Raw genomic sequence first — 20,172 nt, forward strand, 5'->3', positions numbered from 1 at the left:
TAAATTTGAATACTGGAAGCGCGGATTTTTTTCATCTTCCATTTTTTTTGGCTGAAATTAGTCGTAATGCACGTGGGTGTTTTAAATATACATATACATATTGTTTGAATGTGGCTTTGGGCCGATTTCACTATTTTTTAAATAAGTCGGGGAGAATGAAACCCAAAGTCTTAATTTTTCCCGTCATGTATTAAGGAAATCATGCTTCTTCTTCAACACCAAATTTCTTTGGAATATATTGTTGCAAGAAAACAGGTAGAAGGATTTGAACACAAGTAGTTTTTTCTCAACGCACTCTCACTATAATTGAAGGAAATTACTGCAAGTTCTTGTTTTCAGGTGAATGAGACCATGACGCTAGCATTATACTGAACCGTGAATACTTAAAGTTTTGTACAATTTGCTTCAGTTACTTCCAGTATTCAAAAAAGAATTTTTTTGGGGTGCCTAATACTTTTGGCCATGACTGTAGTGTCGAATTCCTTTCAAAAAAAGAATCGATTTGAAATCGATTTTGTGTTTAGTAAAACATTCTCGGCACAATGTTTACGACACGTAAAATGCATTGGAATCGATTTATTTTGTTGAAAGGAATTCGACATAAACTTGCATCAAATACACCAACCCCAGAAAATTCGAGTCGTTATATACAAACGAGTGGAGATTCCAAATTTAAGATCCTGGTAAAATTTAAGAACGCTTTCCTGATGTCCACTACCCCTAGGTGTTTAAAGAAAAATTAAATTATAAGTTTACAGTTTAATAAATTGGTTTTTATATTTATTTTGAATTATAATAACATTAATACAGCATTGCACGCTTTGACTTAAAAACTAATGTCTACTCTGTGGAAATAATATTTCTCATTTGCCTAACAGCCGTTACCAATCTTGGTTCACATCCAGCACTCGATGATAAATAATTTTCTGGTGATGCCTTTAACAAATTCAATATCTGACTCAATTGTAACGTAATGGATAGTCCCAATTCTTCAACAACATTTCCCAAATATTCAATATCAACTGAAAGTTGCTTAGCTGCTCCCGCTTGCAATGTCTTAATTTGTAATATCTGACTCTGATACATAACACAGCATTGTTCAACAACCAGCGAAAGCAATACATCAGCACAAGGAATACTCTGCGAATACTTAATGTTACACATTTCCAATCCAATTTTAAGTAATGGCGATGGCGAAAGTAAAAGTGGTTCCAAATGTTGTGGCAAAGTAAGCAAATACTGTCCAATCTGAGTGATACACTCTTGTGGAGCAAAACTAAATGCCGGCATATCAAAACCAGCTGGATTATTGGCATTATCATGTGGTTGAATATTCCTCAATTGCTGTTCGATCGGGGAGAGAAGAATAGTCAAACTAATGTCGTGAGTTTCAATAAAACTCGCCTTCAGGGCTTCATAGATCGACGGGAAGAATCCAATTGCCGATGGATCTGTACGTTTTTGTTGATAGTCTCTAATGCTGGTAAGAAGACGTTTCAACTCGGACCTCTCACAAATCGAGAATATGGTTAGTTCTTGAGATGAATTGTAGTTTGTAATTTGTTCTTCCAAACTAGCCATTTTTTCATACAAAAACTTCTCAAATTTAGTCAATCTGGTTTGGAAATCACTCAAACATTGCAAAAGAGACATGCAATTCTGAAGCAATGTCCAATTCTGCTCCGAATGGATACTAAGATTCAATTGCCTTTGAGTTTTAACATAGTTCTCGAGGACTTTACTCAAAAAACCATTCAATATGCCGATAAGTTTGCATAGACTAAGGTCCCCAGTGATGACTTCACATCTCTGACAAGCTTCCTTTTGCCAGTCAAAGATCTTCTTATTAGAATTCTCCAGCTGGTGGATAGAATCCCCAGCATTTGTCTGACCAAATGATACCTTCTCAATTTGATTAAAGAGATGACTCTCTTCAATTCTTGGATATTGTTGAATGAATTTCTGAAAATAATCAAATACCGACTCAGACAAAGCGATTGTTTGATCTTTGGATAATGGAACTGCATTGTTATTAAGCAGTGAATTCAGCTGATTGACAAAGGTTTTATTGGCATTTGCAAATTTCTCTAGAATTTCCAGTTTTTCATTGGAATTCTTGAGAATCTGAAGGATTTGGGTATCTCGAGATGGTTGAAGGACAGGAAGGACTTCGGTAAGAATAAGGAACGGTTGGTCTTTGGAGGATTCTCCAAAAACTTGTTCACACCATTTGACTTGTTTTTGGCAATTTTCAGCCAAATATTCATAAAAGTTCAAAAGGAAATTATTAGAATTGTCTGCCAATTCAATAGTCTCTTTCCATTGTTGTTGAAGTGATGTCTTTTGGACAGCACGATAGTACTGTTTGAGTTGAGGAAGTCTCGAGATTCCTTCAAAGATCTTAACATACTTTTGAGAGTTTGTCAGATCGGACATAGAAAATGCCTGGACAACACTTGGACTAGCCAAAGCTTCCAGGCGATTTTTAAAGTCTTCAACTTGACTGACACGTTCAGAGTGCCCGGCAAGTTTTTCCTGTGCCACGAGGGACTTCTGAAGTGAGACTAGTTTCTCGCAAACTGACATTAAGTCGTTTCTTTCGAAACTGTCTTCTAATTCAGAAATAAGATTACCCCAACCATCGGATTCTTGTAGACTCTCTTTAACAACTTGTAATTTAGTTTGGAGTCTATTGAGTTTCTCTAAAGATTCCATACAATCACCGGTTTCTTCTTGAACAGCTTGAACTTCTGATCGGACTTGACCCATTCTTTGTTGGAGTGACTCAACATCGGAGTGGAGATTTTTTACATCTTTTATGATTCGAGGGAGATTCCCAATCAATTGCTGACTAGTGTCTTCGACAGCAAAATTGACTTGTTGGACATAAAGTTGGAGTTTGGAGACAAAAGATGAAATGAAGATGTTTTTGTCTTTGCCTTCGAAATTGCGAAAATTTGTATTTATCCAATCGGTGGAGTTGAAATTTGTTTCGGATAAGGAGGAGATATCCATTATGTTTTAGTATTTTTGAATAATAATTGCAAGGAAAATGGAAAAAACAAGACTTTTTAATTTTTTCAAAGATAAATATTTACGAAAAATTCACAGTTGACGTCGACATGACATAAAAGTGACGTTTCTAAAATGAATGCAGTCAGACGTCTATGAATAATTCTGCAATATTTGCACGGCGACTCACAAAAACTTTTAGGGTGGCTCACGTTAAGTATGTTCAATGAGGATTTTTCTAGATCATAACAGGACAGCACAGCACAGTTTCGTGAGAAACGTCAGAACAAGTTAGAACAGACATTTAAACGTCAGTTGTCAAAATAAAAAAAAAAAACAAACAAATTGTAAATTATACGAATTTTTTGTTTATCGTTTCTCATTAGGTGTGTTTTTTTGTTTATCTATATAGATTTTGTGCAAAAAAACGACATCGGGATTTTTGAAATCCATGCAAACATTTGGCACCACTGTACATATACTTTGGCAGCTGTCTGTCAAAAATGTTGATTTTCTTTTTTTTTATTTTAACTCCGAAGTGGGAAGGCCATTACATCCATGTTGGATTCAAAAAAAATGTTTTTTCACAAAAAACCAAAAATTATCTGTATATTCTTAGCTACATTTTAAGACCATGACCATTAACATTAGTTGCGTCGTTCTTGTGTTATAAGCGTTTGAAGGTAGCCATATTGAATTTTTTTTCGATTTTTTAAAAATCAAATGTGAAAACTTTTTTATTTTTATTTCTAATTTTTCGAAAAAACTTTGGTAATTTTTTATACATATCTGTTCAAAAATCTTATAAGGATCCATTTAAAGCCTTAACTACATTGGCTCAAAAAGTGAAAAAGTACAAAAGTGAAAATTTTCAAACGCATTTTTGTATAGTTTTTCGGGATGAAAAATTAAAACAAATGATGCAGAAAGCTTATTTTTTGGTCTAAAAAACAATTTGTACACTCTTTATCAAAAAACAATTGCGATAGCCAGAATAAAAATCTTTTTTTTTTTTAATAATAATAGAGTTTCTGCATACCATCCTGGCTTAAGCCAAGAGTACCCATCTTCAGAAGATTGGGCTCTATTTAAATCCCTAGCCCTAGATTAAGTAATGAAAGAAACAAAGATTATTAGTTATATAACTTTAAAATAAACGATTGCATAATTGTCATATAAATTGTATTTTTTGTATTTTTACCACGTGATATTATTTTTGATGAAATTAATAAGCTTATTTTTGAATTCGACTATTCTGTTTTCACTCTTTATAACGGTGGGGAGGTTGTTAAAATAATTAATTCCGTCATACATAATGGAGTTTTGTGTTCTGGTTAAACGACAGCGTTCTGGCCTCAGGTTGTTATTATTCCGTAGACTGTACGGTTGAACTTCTGCTACTTCTAAGATTCCATCCGAGATATATTCCGGCAGCATTCCATTTCTCATTTTGAAGATAAAAACCATTGCATCATAAGTCAGCTTTTGCTTAACACTCATCCACTTCAAACATTCAAGCATAGCACTAACAGGAGTGTAAATATTCATCTTTAAGATTATTCTCATACCTTTGTTTTGTAATCTTTGGAGTCTTAATTTAACATCAGCATTCGAACCGAACAGAAGAGTAGAGCAATAATCGAAGTGTGGTTTAACCAGAGTATTATACAAAAGAACAGAAGCATCAAATGTTAAATTTTTTCGTATTCTACTCAAAAAATATGTTTTCTTGGAGATTTTTGAACAAATATGACTCGCATGTTCCTTGAAATTAAGCTTATTATCAATAATAACACCCAAGTACTTTATACTCTCAACACAGCTCAACGACACACCATCCATACACACGTCAATATCATTGCTTACCCTAAATTTCATACATTTAGTCTTGCTCACATTCACCTTAAGTTTGTTCATTTTTAACCAAATATCAACCCTTCTCAAGTCCTCATTCAGTCTCTCGCACATTCTTTCACTATCATTTCCACAAATATAAATAAGACTGTCATCCGCAAAAAGCTTAATACTACAATATTTGAGACATTTTTTAAAGTCATTCATATACAAAAGGAAAAGAAATACCCCCAACACTGAACCCTGGGGTACACCCAGATCATTACCGATTGGATTAGATATTTCGTCATTTACTTTAGTTCTTTGACTTCTATTTGTTAAATAAGATTTAAACCATTCTATTTCACGCCCACGCACACCATACAACCATAGTTTTCTTATCAATATATCTCTGTCAATAGTTTCAAACGCTCTTTTTAAGTCCAAAAACACAGCTATCACCGAATTTCCACAGTCAATTTGTCTTTTCCATTTCCACACAACACAATTAATCGCAGTCTCACATGAATGACCTCTTCTAAATCCCGATTGTTCTTCAATCAACAAATTATTATTCTCCAAGTAGTTTTGAAATTGATCGGCAACAATTTTTTCCAATACCTTTTCACACGTTGGCAACATATTCACTGGTCTAAATTCTTCACATTTATTTGTATTACTAATCTTTTCAACTGGAACAACCACCGATTCCTTCCATGTTTCAGGAAATTTACCTGTGCCCAGCGAAGTGTTTATCAATTTCATAAGAACCGGACCGATAATTTCGATTGATTGAGATACCATTTCTCTGTTGAGTCCGAATATATCCTTTTTATTATTTAAATTTTTAATTACCGTGTATAGTGAACTTGCATTACAGAAACTGAACGTAAAACTAGTATTCACATTAATATCTGGCGACACAAAAGAAATATATGGAATTGATGCATTAATTTCTCGAATACTGTTCACAAAGTATGAATTAAATTTATTAGCAATGATGCTGGATCTGGTTGAATTTTCATCCCCGAATTTAACACATTCAATTTTATTCGTTTTTGTATCTTTTAACACCATCTTCTTAAGTACCTTCCACATCTCCACTTGATTACCAGATTTTGCAGTTATCATTGAAGTAATATAATTGCTTTTAACAGTTCTAATTTCACTTTTATAATAATTACGGATGCTTCTATAATTGGACCAATTTTGGGCTGATTTATTAAAAACTGCGATTTTATATGCTTTTATTTTTTCGTTTTTAAGTCTTTGAAGATATGAATTAAACCACTCATTATTATCAGATTTTTTAGTCACTTTTTGTACCGTTAAAGCCTCACAACAGGTTTTTAATTTTTCACAAAAAATATTTGTAAGAGCATTTAAGTCTTCCTCAAAGAATGTGCCTAAGAAGTCATTAGCATTTAGGAAAAAATCAAATTTATGTTTTGTATAACGAATTGTTTTATATTTTTGCTCTCTTACATCAGATTTTCTTTTAATTTCAACTTCTACTCTAATCGTTTCATGATCCGTTATCTTATCATTAGCATTCATATTAATGTTAATTTGTGATTTCAAATCTCTATTTGTTACTATGTAGTCTATTAACGTCTCAGAAACATCAGTTATTCTAGTCGGTTGATTAACAATCTGAGAAAGCCCCTGATCAGTTAAGATCTCCAACATCCTTTCTGCATTGCGCTCTTTTGTTAAAAGATCCACATTAAAGTCTCCAGCTAATAAAATGTTATTTTCGTTTTCCATAAAATGATAGCACCACTCCGAAAAAAATGTTAGAAAATCTGATACCGAGGAGCTAGGAGATCTATAAAACACTACCAATGTCCATTTTTCTTCATTCATCCATAAATACACTTTTACAAACCATATAGAATTTGAAAAATTTGAAGTGTTAATCACTTGATACCGTATTCCTTTTTTTATATAAAGTAAAACACCTCCAGTATGCCTAGAATGTGAATTACATATTACATGCTTGTAGCCAACTACACCAATTTCAGACTCCTCTATTTCTGCCGTTAAACAAGTTTCTGTTAGCATAACAAAATCCGGATGATTACTTTGTATTAAAATTTCCAATTCATCCTTGTTAGCTAGTAAACTTTGTATATTTAAGTAATAAAATATTAAAATTTCAGAAGTTGGCTTTGTTTGCTACAAGTATTTACTTTTTTCCACTTTAAGTTTTCGTTTATACACTTCGCAATCATTGTCAAATGCATTATGGTTTGTGCTTAAGTTAAGTTTAAGTTCACCATTCATTCTTACACAATTAACACAGCTCAAACATTCAGACTTACATTCAGATCCATTATGATTTCCACCACATTTCGCACAAGATCTATTTTCTGCTTTACAATCTTTACTATTGTGGTTAAATCCCAAACATTTAAAGCATCTCTTTACATACACAGATTCTTGCACAAAACATTTGTCCCATCCAACACTAAGCTTACCAACATTCATCACTTCATTAAAGCTCTTATTATCCAGTTCAATCACGGCACTAAAATAATTTCTATTCGCATTTTTCCACATTGCTTTATACACCAAATTCACGTCTTTTAAAATTTCGTTCTGATTTTTTAAACAATTAATAAGTTCATCCTCATTCATTTTTTCAGATAAATTACAAATTTTAATTCTAGGGTTATTTCTTTTCAACACATCCACCTCATAGTTATTTCCCAAACTTTCTTCCACTTTATCCTTCATTTTTTCCATTGATTCAACGTTTTCACATGACACAACGATCGCTCCTTTATCCACCTTTTTAATTCCAGATACCTGTATAGATGCATCTCCCGGATTAACACTCAATTTCACATCTGTTTTTGTTTTATCCGAACTCTGGGGTTCCTTGGGCTTAATTAAAATAGCACCTTTCCTCACTTCACTTGCATATGATTTTTTTTCTGATTTTAAGCTTTCATCAATTGTTTTTTTTTATTTCATGTATGATTTTATTTTCACTTGACACTTTATTTTCACTGTTAATCACTTTATCAAATTTCATCCCAAGTTCCTCAAAGTTTTCTTTTATTTTCTTTATATTTTCCTCTATGTTCCGAAGAGATATTAGTTTTTCGCGGCACAATTTACATAAAATCACTAAATATGGATTCTCAATTGTTTTGGAAATGTCATATTCGGCTAGGTTGATACATTTGGGATGAAACACACTTCCACATCCCCCTTTGCAAGCAACCAGCAATGTGTCCTGTTTATTATTATTGCGGTTCGCCTTCCGGCACTCCCCGCAAACACCAATAGCACTCATTTTTTGCACATTCACTTAGATAGGTATAGATTTATTGTCTATGTATTCACTTTGTTTCAGTTTATTGTCTTATATATTTAATTGTCCTTTGTTTTTTTTTTTTTTTTTTTTTTTTTTTTCTTTCTTTGTTTCTTTCTTTTCTTTTGTTTATATTCACTCAAACTAAATTGATTCTCTTGCACTCAATTTAACCGTTTAATTTTGTGTTAATAATTTCGAAATTTATTTTATTAATATTTCTTTAAATAATTTAAATTTCTTTTTCACTATAGGCTTATCTAATAGAGAATTTAAAACTCTTTAAATTAAGCCAAAAAGTAAAATTTTTAACACGATACTTATCCGTTTAAATTAAAATAATTATCAGCAGCAATCAATACACGTCCGTTCACTTTGAAATTCACTCTGTTATGTCATGTCAAACAAATTTTTAATTATATTTTTCTATGAGAGTTTTTTTCAAACCTCTTTTCCTCCGCTTTTTTTTTGTTAATATTTTCAGATATTTTTGTATGAACACAACAAATAAAGTACCTTGGCACTACTGTTTTTATCAAGAGAAAGTAAAATCTGGATAATTAGGTGTGTTTTTTACTACCACCGGTCTTAAGGCTTGGCCACACCGGAGGGTACGCGGTAGAGGTACAGGTAACGGTACGGGTATTTGTATGGAAAAAATTCCAAACTGACACATCAACGTTCGGGTGTGGAATTTTTTTAATACAAATATCGTTGCCGCTACCCGTACCGCTACCGCGTACCCTCCGGTGTGGCCAAGCCTTTAACTGGACAAAAAAAACGCCTCAGGGCTTAACCTGAAATCTTGGCAGCACTGTATATTGAATGTTCCGAAAACAGCAGACACAACAAAAATTTAGAATTGTCATATTTTTCGCTTTCGTCATTTTTTTTGTATTTTTCATGTATGTTTTACAAAGAGATAAAAAAATGTATGCTGGCAAAACTATTTTAATACATTTTGTCCTTCCAAACGTGAGTTTTCACGTTTTTAAACAAATTCTAAACAATTTATGAAAATATTAGTTTGGTAGCACAGATTTAAAACTCTTCAAAAAGTTAAGCCCAGAGAAATCTCCGGGCTAAACAACTAAGCCCAAGGGGCTAAGGTGTTGTTGTATTTAACATGCAAATTGCTTAGCCCAGACTTCGTTTTTTTTGTCTACCTAAGACCGGTTGTAATAAAAAACACACCTATTATCTGGATTTTTCAAAAATCTATACAGATAAAGTTTTTGTTGTTTTTAACACGTAAATTGTAAATTGTTTTGATTTCAAAAATCTCGATTTCGTTTTTTTGCACAAAATCTATATAGATAAACAAAAAAACACACCTATTAGGGGTATTCACGATCCGATGCAACTGGTCTTGTATCATTGCAAAAGTGCAAAAGTGTAAAATCTTGCAACACTACAACAACAAAATATATGGATTGAAATTTTACAATGGTCTTGCACTTTTGCTATACCCTAACCCTATTGCAAAATAAAAATACAATGGTGTAAAATTTTTTTGACAGATGGCAGCTCGCCGTGTCGCGTGTCGCCCATGATGAACAGTTTATCTTTTTTATTCTTAAGGCTTAACTACATACACCACTTTTTGAAAAAGTACAAAAGTGAAAAGATTTTTTTTCTGGCTATCGCAATTGTTTTGTGATAAAGAGTATACAAATTATATTTTAGACCAAAAAATAAGCTTTCTGCATCATTTGTTTTAATTTTTCATCCCGAAAAACTATACAAAAATGCGTTTGAAAATTTTCACTTTTGTACTTTTTCACTTTTTGAGCCAATGTAGTTATACCTTTATTCTTTTTTATTTTGTTTCTTTTGATGTAATTTGTGAAAATAAATTAACCCGAACACAACAAAGAATGAAATTATAAAAAATTGAAAAAAAAGAATAAGCATAGTAGGAAAGACAACTCCGTAAAAAAAAAGAATGAAGCTGATATAATTCATATCATGGATTCCATTCAATATTTACTATAGATAAGAAGAGGTGCGTTCACGATCTATTGTAAAAAAATAAAATTTTACACTTTTACTAGACCTGTTGCACCAGATCGTGCATACCCCTATTATTTTTTTCTAATTTTTTGTGTTTTTACTGCGAAAAATATAATTAAAAATTGTTTTTAGTTATAAAAACCACGAACACCCGAGAAATATTCGCACAATTTTTGACACTTCTCACGAATCTGTTCTAACCTGATCTGACTAAAAAGCAAGAACAGAAAATCCTGTTCTAAACTGTTCTAGATTTGTCAATGAACAGCAAACTAGAACAGTTTAGCACAGAAAAAAACTCAATGAACAGCAAAAGAAGCTGTACTTTTCTGCCTAGAACAGTCCAGCGCAGCGTCAGTGAAAAGAGCTATTATGTGTGTTCAACGACGCTGTTCTAGACTGTTCCAGACATAAAAGAACAGCTTTTTGCTGTTCGTTGAGGTCTTCTGTTCTGTTCTAGTTTCCTGTTCATTGATGCTGTCTAGAACAGTTTAAACCAGGATTTTTTGTTCTTGCTTTTAAGTCAGTACAGGTTAGAACAAATTCGTATGAGAAGTTGCAAAAGCAAAGCTGCCATTTTTTGTTTTGATTTAATTGTGCGAATATTTCTCGTGTGTTTGTGGTTTTTACAACTTCGCAGTAAAAAAACACAAAAAAAAAATTTTTTTAAATAAATGGGAAACGATAAACGAAAAATTCATATTATTTACAATTTTTTTTGTATTTTGACTGTTCTAACTTGTTCTGACGTTTCTCACTAAACTGTGCTGTGCTGTTCTGATCTAGAAAAATCCTCGTTGAACACAACTATTGACTAACTTACCGGTGTGTCCGGTCATTTCATTTTGCCTGAATAATCGGGGTGTGTAAGCCAATTTAATTAGGGGTATTCACGATCTGGTGCAACAGGCCTAGTAAAAATGTAAAATTTTATTTTTTTACAATAGATCGTGAACGCCCCTTTTCTTATCTATAGTAAATATTGAAGCATGAATGAAATCCATGATGTTTTTTTTTTTAACAGGGTTGTTTCTCCACTGTTGCTTCTTCTTTTTTTCCATTTTTTATAATTTAATTCTTTGTTTTGTTCGGGTTAATTAATTTTCACAAATTATTTTACATTAAAAGAAACTAAATTACGGGTCATGTGTACCGACAAGCCGACAACAATAATAAACAGAATAAAAAAGACAAATTGTTTATCATGGGCGACGCGACGCACGGTGAGCTGCCATCTGTCAAAAATAATTTTACTCTATTGTATTTTTATTTTACAATAGGTCCAGGGTATAGCAAAAGTGCAAGACTGTTGTAAAATTTTAATCCGTATATTTTGTTGTTGTAGTGTTGTAAGATTTTACACTTTTGCAATGATACAAGACCAGTTGCATCGGATCGTGAATACCCCTATTAAGTTTTGCTTTTTATAGGGGTATTCACGATCCGGTGTAACAAAAAAGTGTAAAAATGCAAAATTTTGTTTTCTACTACTACAACTATAATAGACAAATTTTGCACCATTGTATTTTATTTTTGCAATAGGGTTGGGGTATAGCAAAAGTGTAAAAGTGTAAAAAAATTGTAGTCTGTATATTTGGTTGTTTTATTTTAAGAAAATGTTACACTTTTGCACTTTTACAACGATACAAAACCATTTGCATCGAATCGTGAATACCCCTTATATTTTTTAACAACTGCATTCCTTAAAGCTGCTTTGAACTACTTTTTCAATATAGCAAAAGTAGTTCAAAGTAGTTTTAAGTACTAAGCAGTAGATAAATGTTCTGAAAGGAACGCAGCTAACAAAATGATTTATCTTATAACTCACCCTTAAAATCAACAATGCTCTTTTCTGTTACTGAATTCAGCCATTCCATCAAACCGGCAAACAGTTTGAGAAGCTCTACACTAATGACATTTCAATTGTTTACAATTTTTTTTTTCATCAGATACAGGTATCAAAACCAAGCGTCATTTTGGTTTTATTTTTTTCAATATCAACATTTTTGTTAAAATTTCAATTATAAATCCATAAATTTAATACAAAAAAGTATTAATATGTCTGAAGCATGGGATATGGAAATAAAAGCAATCAAAAATAAACGCAACACTTATCGTGAAAAGTTAGAAAAACGTAAAAAAGAACGACACGATATCCTTTCATCGACTGCCACTTTGTTGTCGTCACCAAACAGTGGAACTAGCACAAAAAATGATCCAACTGAAGATTCACAAGCTCCTAATAAATCGGAAACAGGTATTATTATCACTCCAACGATATAAGTGTCCAATAATATTTTTGAATTTCTAGAATCCGATACAGAAATCGAAAAGACAATCCTACAAATGCTATCTTCTAGCTCATTGGTGCTTCCTATTATATCAACCCAACTCATTGAGAAACTTGAAAGAAATCTTGACAAATCAGCTCCAAAAGAGTTGGTCAATTATATTTTGAATAAATTATCCAATCAAGGTGCAATCAGGTAAGATGAATCTCAAAGAGATGATACTCATATCGCATTTTTTACTGAGAGGTCTTCGGTCTCAATTGATTTCCCCTTCGATATCTATGTTCTCATCAAATCCAACCTTATAACTAGAATTATTTCCTATTTATTTTAATGAATACTCTGCGATAATCTTAAACGACGATATTCTTGTTTTCGCAGACTTTAATCTCCCTCATCTCGATCACATTTCCATTTCATTTCCTCTAACAATTCCTCTTCAAAAGAATGTCTTTATTGATCAACTGACTGACTGACAGTTAAGTGAAATCTGCAATTAAATGGGACAATTTGACCTTATTTTTTCACCAGACCTTATCAATTCTGGTGTATCAGTTTGAACACTTCCTCTTTCATTCATTGACAATTACCATCCGCCTATTTTTTTTTCAATGTTTCAGGATTGTCCTATACAGAACTTAATCATTTAACTCGTTCTTTCGACTTTTTTAAAGCAAAATTCAGAAAAATTAAAGAATATCTTAGTAGAGACCCTTTCCAATCTGTAAACGACTCCACTGCTACATTCTACGAAGAAATTTATAACGCTATTTCTCTCTCTTTCTTGATTTCACAAATATTTAAGTTATGTTTATCTTAAGGAGAATTCCCACAGGTATAGAAAACTTCTTTTATAACACAAAAAACCACGTTAACAACTACCGCCTCACTGCCAAACTTTCTCATATACCTAACATTTTTGAATGCATCCTAAACGAAATCATAAACTTCTGCTGTAAGTCACTTATATTCCCAACAACATGGGTTTCTCAAGTGTAAGTCCATTTCCACTAACCTCATTATATTCGTGTCCTTTAACCTTTCAGCACTATGGCTATGTTGGACGTCGATGTTGTATTAACTGATTTTTAGAACGCATTTGACAAAATTTACCATAGTCTCATACTCTTTAAACTTACTGCACCTGGCTTTAAACCTATATTTTTGAAATGGATATCTTCCTACCTCCAAAGCTGTTCTTATAGTGTGCGCTTTAGAAATGCTTTCTCTAACCTTTTGATCGCTACTTCCGGGGTCCCCACAAGGAAGTCATTTGGGCGCCTCCTCTTCATTCTTACCGTTGATAACATCGAAATGGTCATAAATCATTGCCATATCGTCGGTCCAAAGGAAAAACTCACTTACTACATAGGATTTCAATAGCAGTTAGTGAGTTTTTCTTTTGAATCGACGATATCTTATTGTATGCTGAGGTCTCAAATTAAATGTAACCAAATGCCAATTAAAAGCCTTTTCACGTAAGTGCATAAAATCTCCTCCTCGTTACTACTTACTCTACAATCAACCCATTCCCATCGTTTAAACGAGAACTTAATTTTCGAATGCACATCGACAACATGATTGACAAAGCCAACTCAGCTTTCGGTTTTGTTAAACGATGGTCCAAGGAATTCTCTAACATTTATGTGACTCGCTCCCTCTATAGAACCTTCGTTAGACATATCCTTGAATACGCCGCTCAAGTCCGGTCACCATAATATATAACCATGTCCATAAAGGCAGAATCGAAAGCATTCAACGTCGCTTTCTTCGCTTAACTCTTCGTAACTTCACGTGGCAGGATCTTTTAATCCTCCCTACCTATCAAGATCGTCTTAAACTAATTAATTTGCTGAGTGTAAACACGAACCTAGACTATTTTGATTTCAACACCAACACGTTCATCCTTAAACATCGCCTTCTTCATTGTCTCGATTACTCCGTAAGTTAGCTCTAAGTTAGATTTTAAGTTATATTAAGTTAATGTAGCTTTAATTAAGACGAATAAATAGGGGTGCCCCACCAAAATCAATTAAATGGCATCTGATTTTCTTCTTCATAGCATTAAGAGTGTAACAATTGGCAAAGAAGTCGGTTGCGAAGTTATCTCTGTTCAGAGAACTGCCGTTCTGAATCTCTACAAAGAGTTTGTATCCGAATCGTATGGAGTTAAAGATGAATTTAAACGAAAATGTAAGTTTCCTTTGTCACGATTTGATTTCTTTATCTCAAAATCTTGATTTCTAGATGAAAATGACGAAGATGACGATGATAGCAATTCCAGAAAAGCCATCAAAATCGATAATGATCGTAAAATGAACAAAGATAGCAGCAGCAATGATGCTTCGGATGATATCATGGTAAGTAACCTTAGAAGTTGGCTTATGGTTTCCATTTCTTTAACTCCTTCCTATATCAGTCCCTTCTCTCGATGCCTTCTACTCGAGAGAAACAAAGTAAACAAGTTGGCGAGGAGATCCTCGAACTTCTTACTAAACCCACAGCCAAGGAACGATCTTTAGCAGAGAAATTCAAATCCCACGGAGGAGCTCAGGTGATGGAGTTCTGTCCCTATGGCACGAAAGTCGAGTGTCTCAAAGCCCAACAGGCCACAGCTGAGATGGCTGCCAAAAAGCGACGTGAAATTGAACAGAATGCAGTCTCCGACAAGGCCGAGGATTCAAATGCCGAGACAAACTCGAGTGGAACTCCTGATGAATCATCGACAACCAACTCGGAGGAATGCAAAAAAGAAGAACCAGCTGCTGACTTGCTGGTAGCGCCCATCATCGAGGAGATCATCACCGAGAACTCGGATAAATGCACGAAGTTGCATTTTAAGAAAATCATTCAATCGCATACAGATGAATCTCTGGGTGATTGCAGTTTCTTAAACACTTGCTTCCACATGGCCACATGCAAGTATGTTCACTATGAAGTGGATGCCCATCCGAATATCAACAACAACAAGCACGAAGATGTCAAGACTAACCTCTGCATTAAGAGGAACACAGATCCGAGTGTGACACTGTATCCGCCACAGTGGATTCAGTGTGATCTGAGATATCTGGATATGACTGTTTTGGGCAAATTCGCCGTGGTCATGGCTGATCCTCCGTGGGATATTCATATGGAGTTGCCATATGGTAAGTAGTTCCCTACTCTTCTCAAGTTCCTTCATAATTTTGTTTTGTTTGTAGGAACCATGTCGGATGATGAAATGAGACAGCTGGGTGTTCCAGCCTTACAAGATGATGGTTTAATATTCCTCTGGGTGACTGGTCGAGCTATGGAATTAGGCAGAGAGTGTCTAAAACTTTGGGGGTACGTCAGACCTCTTATTTCAACCAGACTCATTTTTAATCACAAGTTTCTTTTTTCAGTTATGAACGTGTTGATGAATTAATTTGGGTTAAAACCAATCAATTGCAAAGAATCATTCGAACTGGACGTACTGGTCATTGGCTTAATCATGGCAAAGAACATTGTCTTGTTGGAATGAAAGGCAATCCAACTAATTTAAATCGTGGTTTAGATTGCGATGTTATTGTAGCTGAAGTTCGAGCTACCAGTCATAAACCGGATGAGATATATGGAATTATCGAACGACTTAGTCCGGGTACAAGGAAAATCGAACTTTTCGGTCGACCACATAATGTTCAACCGAATTGGATAACTTTGGGGAATCAATTGGATGGAATTCGTTTAGTTGATCCGGAATTGATAACACAATTTCAGAAACGATATCCAGATGGTAATTGCATGGCGCCAGCGCAGGGCGCTAAAAAATGATGATGAAGGTCGCATGGGAGTGTTTTAATTTTGTTTGCATTTATATTTAAGAACAAAAAAACAACAATTATTTAGAATATTTTGTTTAATATTTTTAATTTTAGTCTTCAACAAATTTCGTTTAAAATATAAATAAATACAATTTTTTTTAAATCTTCAAATTAATTGGTATAATTCCTGTGGAAGAGCTACTAAGCCGTGTGTTGGACATTTCGAAATCCAGTGCGGTGGACAAAGATGCATTTCGACTAGATAGGTGTGGGATCTTATACAGCAATATTGCATATCAATTGCATGGCAAATCAACACGTAAAGTCGCAACCATCTTCAAAAAGCTTCCCAAAGGAATTGAAACGCTCAGGAGAATATTGTTCGTAAAAAGTTGAGGTTAGTTCTCAATGTCCTCCTCGTGGTAACCATGGACAGGCTGTTGATAAAAGAGAAAGTCCTTTTTAATACATACTAGCAGTCTTCAATAACAAATAATACAAATTTTCTCTCGAAATAAGTAGTTTTTATCCGCCTACGTCAAAGTCCATGTCTCTGCTGATGATAAGGGTCTTATATAAGGACACTTTATTTGCTCGAGAGAGGTCTTTGCCTTTCCAAACCAAGGCAAGAGTTAGCAAGAGTAACCCTCCGTTTGATTTCAGCGCTGGTGTTATTGTCTATGTTTATAGCGGAATTTCCATGGTGAATTTTTATCCAATACGTCGATGTTGAATGTCATTTTTTGATAACAGCATGTACTTGGTGAGGTCTTTGCGACCCTGACTTAGCGCCGTATATCCTCCATCGTCACCCTGCTGAGATAAGGCTCTATGCAGCTCGTCTTTGTAGTTACTGTCTTACGCGGCCTGGACTTTTTCCAAGAATTGTAATGTGAATAATTGGTCGATGGTGGACTTTTCTGGCATAAGGCCGCACTGATAAGAACTTATCAGATTGTTGACGAAGGGCTTCAGACGTTCAAATATTACAACAGAGGAAATCCTATAGGCGATGTTAAAGAGACTGATTCCTGTATAGTTGCCGCATTTCAAAGGATCTTCTTACTTAAAAATCGGACAGACGAGAGGTTATCGCCTGCTGCTTTAAAGAGCTCTGCAGTAATGTGAATCGCGTACTACCTATGACTGCTATAAAAACTTTGTTATCTTCTATATTGGAAAAATGCTCTCTATGCTGAATGAATGGTTCTATAACGTTAGTATGATAGTAGAAATAACAAAGGTGGATCGAATAAGAAGCAAGACAATCCGAAGAAGCCTACACATATCGCGAAGAAGCAGGCCAAAATCAAAGAGAAACCTAATGCAACGACAACTCCAATCAGTGGGCCTCAAACCTAGAACAATTCAAAACTAGAAGGCATGCGATAAACCCCACATCTCAAACCTTCGTCGATAGTGAAAAAGAAAAAGTTTAATATTTTAATTTTTTTTTTTTTAATTTTAATTTATTTATTTTTTTCTTAAATAATATTTTTTTCACATAATTCCCAAAATAGTCTATCACGTCTGTTATCAGGTAAATCAAGTTCTACATTATTATCACTATTATGCTCTAAAATATCTTCAACTGTAGTTGGTTCTTCATCGATTGTAAAATTATCATCTTTAAGAATGCACAAATTGTGCAAAACACAAGCACTTACAACAATTTTTTTAACCAAATTCAAATTTCTTTGTTCAGTAAACTTATTAATTCTCTTGAATCTTCCTTTAAGTAATCTGAAAGCATGTTCAATTACCATTCTTGTCGAATTATGAATATCATTAAAATGTCTTCCTTGATCATTTAATTGATAATAGTTTTTAAAAGGTGGTACAATCCAATCCGAAGCGGCATAAGCCGAATCACCCAAAAGAAAAGTATTCGATGGAAATAATCGATTGTAGATAGTTTGGACTTTTTGATATAACATAGATTTCCTGAGAACTGTGCCATCGTCTAAGGAACCAGGTTCCCCACAGCATATATCAATAAATTTCATATCTGCATCGACAACTGCCTGCAAGATAATCGAAAATTTCAACTTTCGATTGTAAAAGCATTCTTTATTACTTCCTATTGTAATGTGTGTGCAATCTATTGCCCCAATTACACCTGGAATTTGATGTTTTGATTCAAATTTTGAACAAATTTGATCGACAACATCTCCTTGAGGCCATTTGATATATTCCGGTCCTAATGACACTAACCAATTGCTAACCCGTCCAACAGCAGCCCATGCTGTAGATTTGACTATACCAAACATATTGGCTAGATCGTTAAATGTCCCAGTGCTAGTTAAGTAGCAAGCAAAAAGGTATACTTCCTTTTTAGCTTCGATTTTTTGTTTACCCCCACCATGACTTGAGTGTGATGGGTAGAAACTAGATAGAGCATATTTTACTGAAGGGTATAATTATTGAAATAAGTTTCTTACGATAAAAAAGAAATAAAAAGATTACTTACCTATTAAAGGATCTAAAGTTGATCTTTTCATTTTGAAACTTGATTGAAACTCTGAATCACTGTAGGCTTCAATAGTTTGCATGAAATTTGAAACGCTGATAAGAAGTGTCTCCTCTTCTGATGTTGAATTATTATCAAAACTCATTTTGGAGAAAAACTTTTGTTTGAATCTAATAATAAAAACTGATAACTTACAAAATAAGAAATAAATGAAAATGTTTACCTCATTTGTTTTGATTTCAAATATTTACAGTTTATTCTCTTTTCATTACAAAGTTATCAACAAATTTTAAATGATTTACATAGGTAAAATGCAGTTGGTGTTTTATTGGTTTGTGTTTTACTGGGCAAAAAGTTTAGTAATAAAACAAGCCTATGGAAGCTGAGGACAGCGGTTTCTAATTAATCTTTTATTTGAAACACTTTTGAAATATACTTTAAACAAACATTGAAAGTATTTTATAGTTTTAAAATATTGAAGATAGCAAACAAAATTACAAAATGATGAGAATTTTCAATTTCACGCCGCTAAAATAATTTTTGTTTTGTTTATTTTTTCTGAATTTTAGAATGGTCGCGTTCAGCTGTAAAAAATCAATGGGAATGTTCAGTGTCACTATCACTAGGACTAGGTGCTTGATATCGCACTACCACCAGGGCTGTCGGGCCCATGGTATAAGAAAAGAAGGTAGTATCACGCGAAGAAATTCTGTATGGAGAACAGTCAGATGAAAGAAATTGTTGTTGGTAACAAATTTTTTATTTTTTTTTTATTTTTTGATTTAAAAATTTTTTTTACAACTGTAGTGAAATAAAAATAAATAAATATGGACAATTTTTTTGTTTTGTTTTCTTTGTTTCTTTTTTTTTGCTGTTATTTAAAAAAAAACCTGCCGATTCGTAGCAAAAATGCCGTGAATCTGAAGTGAAACAAATTGTATGGAGTGCGAATGATCTGCGAATTCAGTAATAGCAAATAAGTTGAACAAATAATGTCGGTCGTGCAGGGTCTGTTACCGACATTCGTTTATCTTTCTATCGTCAAATTCACTTATAGCAAAATATTCAAAAATAATTGAAACTGTCACTTTTTCCTATTCGTCGAATTTAATACGTTTCATTCATACGGATTTCAGGTATTATACCTATCCCAATTTACTTTTCTGCATGCAGTAGTATGTAAATCCAGCGCTAAATTTTAGCTCCTATACAAATTATCGAAAAAAATTATCCGAGCTAAAACGTATCCCATACAAATTATCGATAACTTGTATGGGAATTTTATCTCGGCTAAAATTTAGCTCGATCTGCGTACCAGGCTTTAACATACAACTGCCGATGTATGCTCAAGAGTGAATGGCATGGTCTAAGAAAAAGAAGTACAGGAATAGAGAATATTCTAAATCTACTTCGCTACTTCTCGGATTTGGGTTCACCTGCACCCTGAAT

General features: G+C 33.6%; 3 protein-coding genes across 4 annotated transcripts; 1 reads left to right on the top strand and 2 right to left on the bottom strand.

The window, feature by feature from the left end:
* Positions 1-751: 751 nt before the first annotated feature.
* On the bottom strand, positions 752-3,037 carry LOC129907683 (conserved oligomeric Golgi complex subunit 7). Its single transcript, XM_055984004.1, has one exon. The coding sequence runs from the start codon at positions 3,013-3,015 to the stop codon at positions 841-843; it is 2,175 nt and encodes a 724-aa protein (XP_055839979.1). The 5' UTR covers positions 3,016-3,037; the 3' UTR covers positions 752-840.
* A 9,081-nt stretch (positions 3,038-12,118) lies between these two features.
* Positions 12,119-16,389, top strand: LOC129907685 (N6-adenosine-methyltransferase MT-A70-like protein). The gene is made up of 7 exons (XM_055984009.1): positions 12,119-12,437; positions 12,492-12,666; positions 14,534-14,664; positions 14,719-14,831; positions 14,891-15,617; positions 15,672-15,795; positions 15,855-16,389. Exons 1-7 carry the CDS (start codon positions 12,239-12,241, stop codon positions 16,261-16,263), a joined length of 1,878 nt encoding a protein of 625 aa, XP_055839984.1. The 5' UTR covers positions 12,119-12,238; the 3' UTR covers positions 16,264-16,389.
* Positions 16,390-17,559: 1,170 nt separating this feature from the next.
* On the bottom strand, positions 17,560-19,278 carry LOC129907686 (uncharacterized). Of its 2 annotated transcripts, XM_055984011.1 has the most exons (4): positions 18,947-19,276; positions 18,724-18,893; positions 18,331-18,660; positions 17,560-18,277 (listed from the first exon to the last, which is right to left on the bottom strand). In XM_055984011.1, exons 1-4 carry the CDS (start codon positions 18,949-18,951, stop codon positions 18,246-18,248), a joined length of 537 nt encoding a protein of 178 aa, XP_055839986.1. In that variant the 5' UTR covers positions 18,952-19,276; the 3' UTR covers positions 17,560-18,245. The 2 variants fall into 2 exon arrangements, with proteins under 2 accessions (XP_055839986.1, XP_055839985.1); XM_055984010.1 differs by having other exon boundaries at positions 17,566-18,660; positions 18,947-19,278.
* Positions 19,279-20,172: the final 894 nt, after the last annotated feature.

This window comes from Episyrphus balteatus, chromosome 1 (genome assembly GCF_945859705.1).
Source record: "Episyrphus balteatus chromosome 1, idEpiBalt1.1, whole genome shotgun sequence".
NCBI classification, from domain to species: domain Eukaryota; kingdom Metazoa; phylum Arthropoda; class Insecta; order Diptera; family Syrphidae; genus Episyrphus; species Episyrphus balteatus.